The sequence below is a fragment of the Lepidochelys kempii genome, chromosome 5 (assembly GCF_965140285.1).
Source record: "Lepidochelys kempii isolate rLepKem1 chromosome 5, rLepKem1.hap1, whole genome shotgun sequence".
In the NCBI taxonomy this organism is placed as follows: domain Eukaryota; kingdom Metazoa; phylum Chordata; order Testudines; family Cheloniidae; genus Lepidochelys; species Lepidochelys kempii.
Window position 1 is genome coordinate 78,910,755 of NC_136384.1, and position 16,324 is coordinate 78,927,078.

Below are 16,324 nucleotides of genomic sequence, written 5' to 3' on the forward strand. Positions count from 1 at the left end.
CTCAGCCAGTCAGGCACACCACCCACATTCCTCCGGCAAAGAACTGAACTCTGCTCTGCACTTCAGCTCCTTTTATATGGTCTTGCTAAACCCGGATTAGCTGCTCCTTGCTGCCCCTCTCTGGCTGCAGCCCACGCCACCACTCTAGGCAACTTGGAGGACTCTCTTCACTGCCCTTTTCTGGGGTGGGGTATGGCAGGGCTGTGAGGCCTTCAGCAGAGGGAGTCAGGGCCTAGTCCACCTCATCACACACTGATATTCAGGAGGGGATGGTGCTCTTGGCATGAAATGAGTTTTTAACTGTTTGTGGTTTTATGCTTTAATTTTCACAAGGATGTTTTATTATGCTCTTTATGTAAGCAAAGAAAAAATTTGCAAACTTTAGTAAAAAGAAAAGGCGTACTTGTGGCACCTTAGAGACTAACCAATTTATTTGAGCATAAGCTTTCGTGAGCTACAGCTCACTTCATTGGATGCATACTGTGGAAACTGCAGAAGACATTACATACACAGAGACCATGAAACAATACCTCCTCCCACCCCACTCTCCTGCTGGTAATAGTTTATCTAAAGTGATCACTCTCCTTACAATGTGTATGATAATCAAGTTGGGCCATTTCCAGCACAAATTCAGGTTTTCTCACCCCCGCCCCCCCCCCGCTGGAAATGGCCCACCTTGATTATCATACACATTGTAAGGAGAGTGGTCAGTTTGGATGAGCTATTGCCAGCAGGAGAGTAAGTTTATGTGTGTGGGGTGTGTGTGTGTGTGTGTGTGAGAGAACCTGGATTTGTGCTGGAAATGGCCCACCTCGATTTTCATACACATTGTAAGGAGAAAAAAGAAAAGGAGTACTTGTGGCACCTTAGAGACTAACCAATTTATTTGAGCATGCATCTGATGAAGTGAGCTACATCACTTCATCAGATGCATGCTCAAATAAATTGGTTAGTCTCTAAGGTGCCACAAGTACTCCTTTTCTTTTTGCGAATACAGACTAACACGGCTGTTACTTGCAAACTTTAGTGTTTTTAAATGTTACATACATTATTGCACAACTGGTTAAATGAATTACTTATTTTAACCTTCTGAAACATCAGGTATTTGCACTCTCCTGCAAGCTGCCTGTGGTTGACAGTAGCAGAAAGTGCTTTTACACCCACAGTCTCCTGACCTTAGGGATTCACGAATTTTTCATAGTGTGGACCACGTCTTAATAGGTTCTCATGAGCAATCTCTTTTTCTGTTCAGAAATATATCATTACCTTCCTTCCCATTTAGGATCCCCCCACATCCCTGTATAAATTGCTGGAGTTCTTGTATGGGGAAAAAACTGGGTAAACATTTCATGTAGCTTTACTTTTCTGTAAACACCGGCCTTATCTATGCAGAATTTTTTCTATAACCTAAGGTGTGAATTAAACAGATTGTTTCACTGGTAAGCCCAAAGATAGACATGCTCTTCTTCTGTCTCTCTTTTTTTTTTTCCCCCAAGTTAGTTTGTTACTTGGGAAGGGTTTAAATTTAAAACTGAAAAAAGCCACTCTTTAAATCTGAATGTGTGTTTACTTGGGGGATTATGTTGGTATAGCTGGTTCTATGTACACAAAGCCTCTGTTTAAGATCTGAACATAATCCTGGGGAATTCTGAGGGGAGACTGGGTGAGGAAAGTGGTCAGTGGAAGCATGTGACTAAAAGAACCAGGCAGAGGAAAAGATGGGCTAGCGAAGGAGAAATAGAGCTCAGGAATAGGTTTGCAGAGTTGAAAAATGAAGAAGGGGCTCAGCAGGTAGTCACTGAAGGTGGAAGGGCAAGGAAGAAGAGAAGAGCAGCTAGTCCTATAGGAAAAGCGGAAGAGTAAATGGAGACTACACCAAATATGAGCCCCAGGAGGATACAGGATGGGTTGAAGAGGATTACAAGGGAGAATAGGAAAGGAAAGAACTTGCAGCCAGAGGGAACAGGGGATAGACCGGAGAATAGCACCGTCACCAGGAAAAGGCAGGTCTATGTGATCAGGGCCTCTTTACTGAGAAGAATAGACAGGCCTGTAACCAGAGCTGATCCAGAGCATAGAAGGGTATGCTGTCTTCCAGGGGCTAAGATACAGGATGTAGACCTGAGGTTGAAAAGGATCCTAAAGGGAGTGGGAAAGAATCCCCAAATTATCCTTCATGTGGGAACAAATGATACGGCTAGATTCTCGCTGGAAAGTATTAAGGGAGACTATGCTAGGCTGGGGAAGATGCTTAAGGAAATCAAGGTTCAGGTGATCTTTAGTGGGATTCTGCCTCTTCCTAGAGAAGAGCAACAAAGGTGTGACAAAATTATGCCTATCAACAGATGGCTTAGGCAGTGGTGCTATAAGGAGGGCTTTGGGATGTATGGCCACTGGGAGGCATTCATGGACAGAGGACATTTCTCTCAGGATGGACCTCATCTGAGTAGGGAAGGATATAGACTTCTAGGATGGAGGCTGGCACAACTGATTAAGAGAGCTTCAAACTAGGAATTTGGGGGAGATGGTTGGGAGATGTCCAGGTAATCTCCACGCCAGATTTTAGCATTGAGAGGGAAGAAAACGAAGTAAGAAAGGATACAGCCGTGGGTAGGAGAATGTATATAAGGAGGACGGGCAGTGTGGATACCAGTCTAATAGGTTATACTGGCTGTAGAATGACCGTGCCTAATAGGGTACAGAATGTGAGTGAGGCCAAACAGCAAAAATTAAGATGTTTGTACACCAACGCGAGGAGCCTAGGTAACAAAATGGAGGAACTAGAGCTACTGGTGCAGGAAGTGAAACCAGATATTAGAGGGATAACAGAAACATGGTGGAATGGTAGTCATGACTGCACTACGGGTATTGAAGGGTATGTGCTGTTTAGGAAAGACCAAAATAAAAGTAAAGGTGGTGGAGCAGCATTGTATATCAATGATGAGGTAGAACGTAAAGAAATAAGCGATGGAATGGATAAGACAGAGTCCATCTCGGCAAAAATTACATTGGGGAAGAAAACTACTAGAGGCTCCCCTGGGATAGTGCTTGGGGTGTGCTACACACTGCCGGGATCTAATCTGGATATGGATAGAGCCCTTTTTAATGTTTTTAATAAAGTAAATACTAATGGAAACTGCGTGATCATGGGAGACTAACTTCCCAGATATAGACTAGAGGATGAGTGCTAGCAATAATAATAGGGCTCGGCTTTTCCTAGACACGATAGCTGATGGATTCCTTCATCAAGTAGTTGCTGAACTGGACTAGAGGGGATGCCATTTTAGATTTGGTTTTGGTGAGTAGTGAGGACCTCATAGAAGAAATGGTTGTAGGGGATAATCTTGATTCAAGCAATCAAGAGTTAATTCAGTTCAAACTGAACGGAAGGATTAACAAAAATAAATCTGCAGCTAGGGTTTTTGATTTCAAAAGGGCTGACCTTCAAAAATTAAGGAAATTAGTTAGGAGAGTGGATTGGACTGAAGAACTTATGGATCTAACGGTAGAGGAGGCCTGGGATTACTTTAAGCCAAAGCTGCAGAAGCTATCGGAAGCCTGAATCCCAAGAAAGGGGAAAAAATTCATAGGCAGGAGTTGTAGACCAAGCTGGATTAGCAAGCATCTCACAGAGGTGATTAAGGAAAAGCAGAAAGCATACAGGGAGTGGAAGATGGGAGGGATCAGCAAGGAAAGCTACCTTATTGAGGTCAGAACATGTAGGGACAAAGTGAGACAGGCTAAAAGTCAAGTAGAGTTGGATCTTGCCAAGGGAATTAAAACAAATAGTAAAAGGTTCTATAGCCATATAAATAAGAAGAAAACAAAGAAAGAAGTGGGACTGCTAAACACTGAGGATGGAGTGGAGATCGAGGATAATCTAGGCATGCCCAATATCTAAACAAATACTTTGCCTCAGTCTTCAATGAGGCTAAAGAGGATCTTGGGGATAATGGTAGCATGACAAACGGGAATGAGGTTATGGAGGTAGATATTAACATATCTGAGGTAGAAATGAAATTCAAATAGCTTAATGGGACTAAATCGGGGGGCCCAGATAATCTTCATCCAAGAATATTAAAGGAATTGGCACAAGAAATTGCAAGCCCATTAGCAAGAATTTTTAATGAATCTGTAAACTCAGGGGTTGTACCGTATGATTGGAGAATTGCTAACATAGTTCCTGTTTTTAAGAAAGGGGGGAAAAAAAGTGATCCGGGTAATTATAGGCCTGTTTGACATCTGTAGTATGCACTTGGAAAAAATTTGAAGGAGAAGGTAGTTAAGGACATTGAAGTCAATGGTAAATGGGACAAAATACAACATGGTTTTACAAAAGGTAGTTCGTGCCAAACCAACCTGATCTCCTTCTTTGAGAAAGTAATAGATTTTTTAGACAAAGGAAAAGCAGTGGATCTAATGTACCTAGATTTCAGTAAGGCGTTTGATACCGTGCCACATGGGGAATTATTAGTTTAAATTGGAAAAGATGGGGATCAATAGGAAAATTGAAAGGTTGATAAGGAATTGGTTAAAGGGGAGTCTACAACGGGTCGTACTGAAAGGTGTACTGTCAGGCTGGAGGGAGGTTACCAGTGGAGTTCCTCAAGGATCGGTTTTGGGACCTATCTTATTTAATCTTTTTATTAGTAACCTCGGCACAAAAAGTGGGGGTGCGCTAATAAAGTTTGCGGATGATACAAAGTTGGGAGGTATTGCCAATTTAGAGGAGGACAGGGCTATCCTACAGGAGGATCTGGATGACCTTGTAAACTGGAGTAATAATAATAGGATGAAATTTAATAGTGAGAAGTGTAAGGTCATGCATTTAGGGATTAATAACAAGAATTTTAGTTATAAACTGGGGGCGCATCAATTAGAAGTAACGGAGGAGGAGAAGGACCTTGGAGTTGGTTGATCATAGGATGACTATGAGCCACCAATGTGATATGGCTGTGAAAAAAGCCAATGTGGTCTTGGGATGCATCAAGTGAGATATTTCCAGTAGAGACAAGGAGGTTTTAGTACCGTTATACAAGGCACTGGTGAGACCTCACCTGGAATACTGTATGCAGTTCTGGTCTCCCATGTTTAAGAAGGACGAATTCAAACTGGAACAGGTACAGAGAAGGGCTACTAGGATGATCCGAGGAATGGATAACTTGCCTTATGAAAGGAGACTCAAGGAGCTTGGCTTGTTTGGCCTAACTAAAAGAAGGTTGAGGGGAGATATGATTGCTCTCTGTAAATATATCAGAGGGATAAATACCGGAGAGGGAGAGGAATCATTTAAGCTCAGTACCAATGTGGACACAAGAACAAATGGGTATAAATTGGTCATTGGGAAGTTTAGACTTGAAATTAGACGAAGGTTTCTAACCATCAGAGGAGTGAAGTTTTGGAATAGCCTTCCAAGGGAAGCAGTGGAGGCAAAAGATCTATCTGGCTTTAAGATTAAACTTGATAAGTTTATGGAGGAGATGGTATTATGGGATAACATGGTTTTGGTAATTAAATATTCACGGTAAATAGGCCCAATGGCCTGTGATAGGATGTTAGATGGGGTGGAATCTGAGTTACTCAGGAAAGAATTTTCTGTTAGTATCTGGCAGGTGAATCTTGCCCATATGCTCAGGGTTTAGCTGATCGCCATATTTTGGGGTTGGGAAGGAATTTTCCTCCAGGGCAGATTGGAAGAGGCCCTGGAGATTTTTCGCCTTCCTCTGTAGCACGGGGCACGGGTCACTTGCTGGAGGATTCTCTGCTCCTTGAAATCTTTAAACCACGATTTGAGGACTTCAAAAGCTCAAACATAGGTGAGAGGTTTTTTGAGGAGTGGTGGGTGAAATTCTGTGGCCTGCATTGTGCAGGCGGTCAGACTAGATGATCATTATGGTCCCTTCTGACCTAAATATCTATGAATAACTAGCATCGCATGACCAGTCAGTTCTCCATTGACCACAGTTTGGGAACATCGGAACTGTGCACTCCGTATCTTGTTAACATTTTTATTCATTTACTTTTATTTTATTATCTTGCCCTCTCTGGCAAGCACATTTCCTTTGTTGCCCTGCAACACGTCATGCTTCAGACTCTCCCACTCCTTCCATTATCTTCTCTTTTGCTCCCACAAATTCACCCACTCTGCATGTTAAACCACCAACCAAGTAAGCTTCCCCCCAAACCTTTATTCATAAACATCTATTACAGTTCATAACAAACATTCTAAAAAAAAAAAAATAGACCCATCAACATAAACGCACAACTACCTAAAGCAACCATGTCCAGTCTTGCCGAAGTTCCCCACACTCAGTAGTTTTTCCTTTGCCATGCTGTATCTAAGCATACACTGTAAGCTATTTATGGCAGGGATTGTTTTGTCTGAAGAGCCAATGGAGCAATTTATATAATAAAGTAATAGTAGGATATGTGACTTGTGACAGGGTCGGGCCAGATGGCAACAGGAGAGTAATAGAAGGCAGATATATTAGCCCCAGGTTAAGTAGGTCCCTTTTTCCCTGTCCAAACTGAGGGCTGCCGTGAAGCTCCAAGGTGAGCAAATCCACCAATAAGCACAAGACCCACCAAGGTAGAGGAGGAACTTTGTCACAGACTTTATAGACAATTAGTCTGATACAGTATGGCAGATCCTCTGATTAGATCATATGCAAGACAATTTTTTTTAAAAAACTGAAGTTACACTAGTAGAAGAAAATTGCTACTCAATGCTCCACCAATCTGAAAATAATAATTCTTTCCGTCACTAAATGATCAGATTGATAAAATGTTTGAGAGGAAGTTCCTGCCATTTTGTCGTCAGTAGCCTTGAATCAGCTTATTCAGTCTCCATTGAACCTCTGCAAGATATGATTTCCCAAGGGGAATGAAGAGGAAACAAAAGTGCTGTGGTGTAGTCTATCCCAGAAGTTGGAAGAACCCTTTGGATCCAGGAGGCAGACAGGACATTTAAGTTTTTAGAGATGAGATCATCAGTTATTGCTGCCCAGAATGATGATATACTGAAATACCTGCAGAGAGAACCTGGATTAGTTTTTATTTTATACTTGTAAATACAGACAAAGTTAACAGGCTGGTATGGTTCCTGGAATGAGCGGTCAACAAGAAACAATACTCATGTGATGACCCCTGTCTCCAATGGGAATCTGCTCCCTGAAACCATCCTGTAGTCAGACTGGTGCATTGTTAGAGTATACAAAAGAGACTGAAGGAGTACAGTGTAGCAGCTCTGCAATAAGTAAAAGTTACCATTGGACTGTGAGGCTGTAGTGGAGCTAAAAATTGTCGAAATGAAGTGATTTGCAGCTGTGTACTTTGACGTTGTCATAGGACAACGTTTACATAGACCCTTGGTCTTTGCCCTTAGGACTAGGGTGAGCAACTGTCTTCTGCAATGCTTAAATTCTTTTATCAAATTGTTATAGAAGGAAATGAATAAGCCAATGATCTCTTGTTTCCTGGTGTGCTTTGAGTATACAAATTAACATGCAATAAAAACACAGCACTCAAATATTTGTGACAAGTGTATCTGTTTAACATAAGAGAGTCTCTCTCATCATAACCTATATGAGCATCTCACAGAAGCTGTTCATATTCAAACAGCATTCCTTTGAGGTAAGGAACAGTTCCTGTATCTCAGGTAGGGAACTGAGACAGAGATTAAAGTTTTTGTAATAAGCATGCGGCAGAGCCAAGAGTTCAGCCTAGTCTTAACCACCAGAATATCCTTCAGAGGAAGAACCATTCTCATCTAGGGAAAACAAGGGACACTTTCCTTTGCATGGAAACTTGAATATCATTTAAAAAATCCTGGCCCTGCATGGATGTAAAACTGACTCTGGAGAAACCCTTCACAAAAAACTAATGATCTACGGAATGCTGTAAGGCTTGTGAGGCAGCTTTTCACATGGAAAATAACGAAGTCTTGTGCTTATATAGTTGAAGAAGCTCACTATGCCTCTTTTGAGAGAGCACAGTATGCTGTCTAGATCCCTCAGCATTTGAACATCAAGAAAAAGTTAGGGTAGTGGTAGATACTTCAGAGCACACTTCGGTAAATCTCTGGGACTATAGTTCTAGCTCTTGGCGCAGGATGTCTTTAACAGCTCATAAAACAAATTATATTTTTCTGCTTTTAAATCTGACGCTTGATTTCTTACTTAAGCATTCTTGTATATAGTCTTTGTTCTTTATTGCTTTTAGACTTGCTTTATTTGCTTTTGGGCAAATTTTATTAAGATGGAGTTTAGATAGTAAAGAAAAACCTTCTTTACAATATTTAAATTCAAGTTCAAGGACAAGGTGAGTTTATCTTTAAGTATGCTCTTGTATCTTGCTAGAGATATCTATTACAGCCAACTGTGTGTGTTCTCAATATTGTTACCTATGGAAACAAAATACGCTCTGTAGATAATTCTGCATTGTCCTCTCTCACTGGAACCATTTGTTATGTGAAGTGAACTACGGTCGGAATTGCATTTAGTGTATGAAGCAGAGATTGTTGAACATGGATAATGTATCTGATGAACAAACTTTTTTCCAGTATTAAAGCAAGTCTTCAACTGGTAGAATATTACGCTACGCATTATTTGGTGGATAACTAATCCCTCAATTCATTCATCAGATAATGGTGAAAAATGCACTAAAGCTGGAGAACATGGCCATTGGAGACTTCCTCTTGGCTAAGGGAATTTTCAGCTGGTATAGAGCTTTCAGATTGGTTTGCTTGGCTGCTTTGCACTTGGTCAATGCATTCCATTCTGGTGGTTTCCCACAACTGTTCTACCCCAGCAATTCTCCACCACTGACTTGGAACACTCCCATTTATTTTGAGACCAATCTCTAAATGCTCTCTGCAGTCTGATAAGTAGGTATGTACACTTCATTTAAGTGAATTCCCTTTTCCCATGAAAATGCAGTTCTGTACTGAGTGTTTGAGCAGATCAGACACACATACCTCCTTACCCTTATAAGAGGAAGATATCACATAACAGTTCATGGGACAGTAATATTGCATTATATGATACTAGTTACAGCAGAATTGCGTAGTTTAGAAAAACTTTTATTACCACAGCAAATTTCAACTATATTATTTAATTTTGTGTATTTGTGATCCTAAATTTTAATCCCATGCATTTGGGAGAAAGCAATATTCTGTACAACTGGATTAAAGACTGATACATTGTACGTTAGTCAGTGATACTCCAGTTTAGCCAAGTTTTCGAACTAGTTTAACTAGATATGCCAGTTACGTAATGGTGATCAAGTGATATGCTTTATTGGAAGGCTCTGAATAACCCATAATTGAAAGATGACTTCTAAAGGATCACAGCTATTATCAGTTTCTTGTGCTTTACACAACTTTTTTTTATAGAACAGCATTTTCACTTACATTGAGTTTATATTAAATGTGTTACTATCCCAGATCTACAAAGTCAGCTGGTTAGCACCCCCTGTATTTAGATTGCTGAACCCTTACAAGGGTAAAAGATTCTTGGTACCTTTTCTTTGAGAAACTCTCATTCTTTCATTGTTTGCTGGAGACCTTAGATGCTCAAAGGGAGGAGTGTCCTTGAACGAGGGAAATGCTTTTTTTGTCATGAAATTTCCTTTCAGCTCTTGCTGAGATATAAACTGTTAAAAAAACAAAATTCATCATTCCCTTGCTTTCATGTGTTCCTCAGGAAAATTTTGACATCTTGCCAAAATAACTGAACACGCAAAAGGGCTAAGAAGCTGCTGCTGCAGCAGCACATGCTGTACTGGGAACACCGGGGAGCTGCCAGAGCAGTTGTATGGATGGACAGGGGTGGAGAAGAAAGCCAAGCTGGGCTCCCCACTCCCTGGGCAGAGCCCCTGGCACTAGTGGCCTATGCTGCCCCTGGGGGACTCAGCCTGGGTATGTTCTTACCAAATTTCCAGGGAGGAAGTGGCAGAAGAAGGAAAAAGAAGCCAAAGCGTAGTCATTCTAGGCTACTCCTGGATCCAGCAGTCCCATCCCATCTCCCTCTCCCTCTTCCGCCCGCCCCCCCACGCCGCACTGGGATAACAGCCTTGCCTACTGTCAGTTATTGTAGTTGGTTCTGTAGCTCAAGAGTTAGTAGTCTGTGCTGTAATGGTGAAGGTTCAGGCTTCATTACCCACTGATACATAATGAGGGGTTGTTGCACTCAGTAGAAGTTTATTTAAAAAAAAAATAAACCACTCAACAGGCAGACAAACCAAACAAAAACTATGGTAAAATGTTTAGTTTGCAGAATCAGGCACTCAAAAGGTTGGAAATGCCAGATTTATAGTTAACCTCTACATCTTAATTGTACCCCCTTGTGCGTGTGAATAATTACATGATCACATACTTTTTTCCCACATGATTCCTGTCTCCTTCAATACACAGAGGTCAGAATGAAGATTTCATGGGCAACTGTAAATCTGGCATTTTCTAACTTTCAAGTGCTTGCCTTTGCAACCCAAATAATCCTGTTTTGACCGTTTTTTTTTTTACTATCTAATATAGAATTAGTTTGGGATGGGGACTGGTTAACCTTCTGTAATCTGTTAACACCAGTTCGTTTCACCATGTACATTTTCACTAAGTATTGGCAGTGTAAAACTTCTTCTTCTTTTTTTTTTTTTGGTAAAGACATCTTCGCTATATATTGATTATTAGAGCAATGGATAGTAAATAATGCAAAAACTGTAATTGAGATAAACTGTCTTATTTTAAAGGTTAAATCCTTTCTGTTTGCTTTTTTTTTTTTTTTTTTTTTTTAAATCAGGAGCCAATGAAGTCCAGAGCACCACAGCTACATTTGGAATACAGATTCTACAAGCAATTAGGATCTGGAGGTAAACATACGTACAGTGTATCAGACTGTAAAATAATGTGAAAACTGACAATGGATTAAACATGAGTTGACTGATCTTGGGGTGTAACTGTCCTTTAATAACATCTTTTTAAATCAGCAGGTAGCCATAGCAGCAAAACAAAAAATAGACTGAAAGCCATTTGGTTTCATATATAACTTTATTGCTGGAATATTTTCATGTCAGTACTGGCTTATTCACTCTGATGGAAATATATTCTGTAGTATATTTATACACTGTTTTTGCAATTGTGCGTATATGTATTTAACTTCGATTTATTGTAAACTGATAGTTTTTTACCTATTGAAAAATATAGCTTCCAAGTACTCAAACCTTAGACGTTATAGAAGTTGTGGGTGTGAATTGGTGTGCTGAGGGCTTGTCTGTACAAACACTTAAGGTATGTCTATACTACCCCGAGCGCTCTCCCGTCGACTCCTGTACTCCACTGGCACAAGAGGCACAGGCGGAGTTGACGGGGGAGAGGCAGCAGTCGACTCACTGCCGTGAAGACGCTGTGGTGAGTAGATCTAAGTACATCTACTTCAGCTACGTTATTCACATAGCTGAAGTTGTGTAATGTAGGTTGATTTCCCCCCAGTGTAGACCAGGCTATAGTTGTGGCAAGCTTGTCTGTGCTGCTCACCAAATATCCATGTACAGCCTTCTGATGCACACTAAAATTCCGTAGTACTGTAATCTACCCTTTCTGAAATGGGAGCACGTTAAAGCGTACAAGGGAACTTTTAGTGCATGCCAGCAGGGCGCATATAAACATTTAGTGTGTGGGAGGAGGAGGCTGTTTCAGAACTTCACTCTTCTGATGGTTAGAAACCGTCCTCTAATTTCAAGCCTAAACTTGATGATGGCCAGTTTATATTCATTTGTTCTTGTGCCAAATTGGCCCTTAACTTAAATGAGTCCTCTCCCTCCCTGGTGTTTATCCCTCTGATGTATTTATAGAGAGCTATCATATTTCCCCATATCCTTCATTTTGATAGGCTAAACAAGCTAAGCTCCTTAAGTCTCCTCTCTGAAGGTTGGTTCTACATTTCTCTTATCATCCTAGTAGCTCTTCTCTGCAGCTGTTCCAGTTTGAATTTATCTTTCTTAAACCTGGGAGATGAGGATTGCACACAGCATTACAGATGAGGTCTCACCAGTGCTTTATATAATAGTAATAACACTTCCCTATCTTTACTGGAAATACCTTGACTGATGCATCCTAAGATTGCATTAGCATTTTTCATGTCTGCATCACATTGGTGGCTCATTATCATCCTGCGATTGACCAATATCCCCATGTCTTTCTCCTCCTATTGCTTCTGACTGATGCATCCCCAGCTTATAGCAAAAATTCTTTGGTCCCTAAGTGCATGACCTTGTACTTTGTATTATTAAATTTCATCCCATTTCTCTTTATTCAAGTTTTCAAGGCTGTCCAAACCTTCTTGTATGATCTTCTGGTCTTTCTGCTTAATGGCAATACCTCCACCTTTGTGTGATATGCAAATTTTGTGCCAAGGTCATTAATGAAAATGTTGAATAAGATTGGTCCCAAGACTGATCCTTGGAGAAACTCAACTAATAACCTCTTTCTAGTGTGACAGTTCACCTTTCAGTATGATCTGTTCTAGTCTTCCCTTTAACCAGTTCCTTACCCATCTTTCAATTATGTAGCTACAGTATATCTTGATTTTAGTAAGGATTTTGATGCAATTCCACCCGACATTCTCATAAGCAAACTAGGGAAATGTGTTCTAAATGATATTACTCCAAGTTGGATGCATAAGAGGTTGAAAGACCATACTCAGAGTAGTTACCAATAGTTTGCTGTCAAAATGGGAGGATGGTATCTAGTGGTCTCTTGCAAGGGTCTGTCCTGGAATTAGTACTTGTCAATATTTTTATTAATGACTTTGATAATGTTGTGGAAAGTATGCTTATACAGTTTGTGGATATCACCAAGGTGGGAGGAGCTGCAAGCAGTTTGGAGGACAGAATTAGAATTCAAAACAACCTTGACAAATTGGATAACTGGTCAGAAATCATCAAGATGAACTTCAACAAAGAGAAGTGCAAAGTACTACACTTAAGAAAGGAAAAATCAAATGCACAATTACAAAATGAGAAATAAGTGGCTAGGTTATTCTGCTACCACTGCTGAAAAGGATTTGGCGATATAGTGGATCATGGATGAGTAGTCAGTGTGATGCACTTGCAAAAAAGGCTGTTATCTTTCTGGCATGTATTAACAGGAATATGATATGTAAAACATGGGAAGTAACTGTCCCACTCTGCTTGGCACTGGTGAGTACCTCACTTGTAGTACTGTGTCCAGTTCTGGGTGCCATGCTTTAAGAAAGATGTGGACAAACTGGAGAGAGTCCAGAGGAGAACAGCAAAAAGAGGTTTAGAAAACCTGACCTAGAGGAAAGATTAAAAAAAACCCAAAACTGGATGTGTTTAGTCTTGAGAAAAGATGACTGGGGGCTAGGGACAGAGATGGACCTGAGAGAGTGTTCAAATAAGCTAATGGCTGTTATAAAGATAGGGATCAGTTGTTTGCCATGTCCACTGTGAAGGCAGGACAAGAAGTAATGTGCTTAAACTGCCGCAAGCGAGATTTAAGCTAGATATTAGGGGGGAAAAGTTTCTACCTATAAGGATAGTTAAGTACTAGAACAGGCTTCCAAGGGAGGTTGTGAATCCTCATCACTGAAGGTTTTTAAGATCAGGTATAGTGGATTATATTTTTTTTAAAACTACATTATTAGATTGTTAAGGCTGCACAGTCAAGCATTCAAGTTGGGAAATTTCAGAATTAAGGTTGATTGTTCAAACTTAATTCAGCCACCTTGTTTGCACCTTGTTTGTTTTTAATTCAGTATTTTGTTTTGTTTTTAATTGATTTGTGTGGGCCTATGCTGTCTTCAGTACAGACAGTCCAAATTGTGCACTGAATACAGAATTTCCTCGTGGTCTATTACATGGCACTCCATCACCTGAGTGCTTCGCAAACACCTGTGAATCTTTATCTTCACACTTTCTATGTGAAGTGAGGTGGTGATTTTTATCCCTGACTTACAGATGTGGGAAGCCATGCCATAGAAATTAGACAAAATTGCCAACTGTCCACTAATTGTGGGTGAATAATCTGACACGTGAATTTTGAGGTCCTGATTTTTCAGAGTACTCATGCATTTTATGATGCCTTGTTTATTCTAAGCACAGGTCCCATTCACTTCAGTTGCAGCCCTACTGTCTCAGGTTGGGCGCTCAGAAAATGAGGAACACCTAGTTAGTGGCAGATTGTGAAAAGTTTGGTTTAAGTGACTTGCCCAGAATCACATAGGAACTGTGTAGCAGAGGTAGGGCTAAAACCCAGTTCTCCAGAATGGCATGCAGCTGCCTTAAATACAAATTAAGGCACTAGTTACTGAAGTCCCTGTCCTCAATTACTACACACCTTTCTTCTGAAATAAATGAGGCCAGGTAGTATAGGCAGCAGCCTCATTCAGTATACACTGTAATGAATTCCAGAGCACTATTCATCCTGCGCACTGAATGAGGCAGGAGTTCTGTGGGAAAAAAAATGGTATGTGATCGTGTAGACTATCATCATGCGTATGAACAAGGGGGCTGAATTAAGGTTGTATTGACAATCTTAATTCTGGCATTTCCTAAATTTTGACTGCTTGACTTTGAAATCTTAATCTTTTAGTATAGTTTTTTGTATGTAATTTCCTTTAAAAAAGCAAGCTGAAAAGAAATTCCATCATGTAGAATCATAGCGACTCCCTCCTGCTTCAACAGGAGGGATAGAACTTCCAGATCTACAGTACAGTTCAAATGATGGCAGAATTCTAACAGTAACTGAAAGCTGCAGTAGGTTTGTCATCTTCTGTGGACCAACCACTAGAGGTAGATGGTACACATTTTGTCAGTGGGTTTCACATATATTTGCTGACAGCAGGGGATTGTTGAAACAGAGTTTTTTTCGAGATTCGGAGGGGAGTGTACTCTAGAGATTATAGACTCTTCTGCCCTCTAGCCTGTCCTTTTCCTTGTCTTCTCCCTGCAACCTGGTTAGCTTCCTGGCCCAGACTCAGTCTTCCCCTTATCACCTCTCTGCATTCAAATCAGGCTACTTTCTCATTCTCCTCCCTGCCTAGTGCTGGCTGGAGGAGCATTGAGTACAGGAGATGATGTCCCTGCTTTTGATTTCTGTGGCTATTGCCACAACAGACCCTGGCTGCCTGGAGGAGCAATTGCAAAGGAAGTCCTCAGTCTCAACATTCCTGAGCTGAAATATAACCACTCTGCAGATGAAATATTCAGAGAATTAGCTGCCAAACTATGTGAACTAAGATATTAAGAGGCTTATAACATGGACAAATTCCTGTGGGTTTTCACAGGGATGACAAAAGGCAAACCCTTAATACCAGGGTGTTGTGACTTGTCAAATTTCAAATCCATGCCTCAAAGCATGGAAGCATAAGAGGTTCTTAACAAAGTGGTTGTAAATATTTTTAAGATATGCTTACCAATATATTTTCTCCTGATCTCTTTGAGAAATAGCTGAAACGTTTTAGCTGAAATTAATAATTTAAAAAAAGTAAATAATTCAGCCTGGGGCAGACAAATGGTATGGAAACTTCAGCGCAAACAGTTAAAATTTGCAGTTATAAGCTACCAAAACAGGGTTTTGTTAACATTATGTGTTAAGCATGGCTACCTGTTCTGCCTATAATACAATATTAGGAGCAACTGTTTTGAATGTAAGTGACATCAATGGTAACTCTCTAAAGCTGAAATAATAAAGCCTTTATAGAATATGTTCACCTTTACTTAGTCAACTGTTATAGAAACTGCATAACATTTCCTGTGATTTCATTTTAATTGACTCCTGCTGATATCTGATCTGTGAATTTTAGTGTAGTGATGTAGTGTGCCACTTGACAGAAGATGTTCTTTTTGAGTTATCAATAATAACTCAATAATAATGATAGTTAATAATAATAATAGCATTTTAGTTGCAATAGTAACTGACAAAACACATTTGTAGGACAGGGCTTTCTGCATAATCTTTAGTAGCTTTTGTCCATGGAATGATGTACTGATGCATTTCTACATCTGTGAAGTCATAGACTAGAAAAAAAAATCTTTTGTTTAAAAAAACAGCCTGAGAATCCCCTCATACTTCGCTCTCGCTCAAAAAAAAAAAGCCTTGAAAACAATTATACACAAAATCCAGAACCAGTTACAATGTCTGGGCTGATTTACTCTTGTATGAATCCATTATGTAATAGTGAAAGGACATGTGGATTAAATTAATCCAGTACCTCATTAACTTTCAGATTCACCACTCAATTTGTGCTTTTACGTTATTGGCAAGCAAGGGTAAATGTACTCTAACTTGCTACTTAAACTTTTTAATTCT

At 40.2% G+C, this 16,324-nt stretch overlaps 1 protein-coding gene across 12 annotated transcripts in view; it reads left to right on the forward strand.

Annotated features, from left to right (window-relative positions):
- CSNK1G3 (casein kinase 1 gamma 3) overlaps positions 1-16,324 on the forward strand; it is a 163,531-nt gene that overhangs the window by 48,829 nt on the left and 98,378 nt on the right. For 10 of the 12 annotated variants that reach the window (XM_073344822.2, XM_073344818.2, XM_073344823.2 and 7 more), the window contains one exon: positions 10,794-10,863. The exons of the other annotated variants lie outside the window; for them this stretch is intronic. In XM_073344822.2, coding sequence (XP_073200923.1) covers positions 10,794-10,863 — 70 coding nt within the window. The remainder of the gene's footprint in view (positions 1-10,793; positions 10,864-16,324) is intronic. 12 annotated transcript variants of the gene reach the window in all.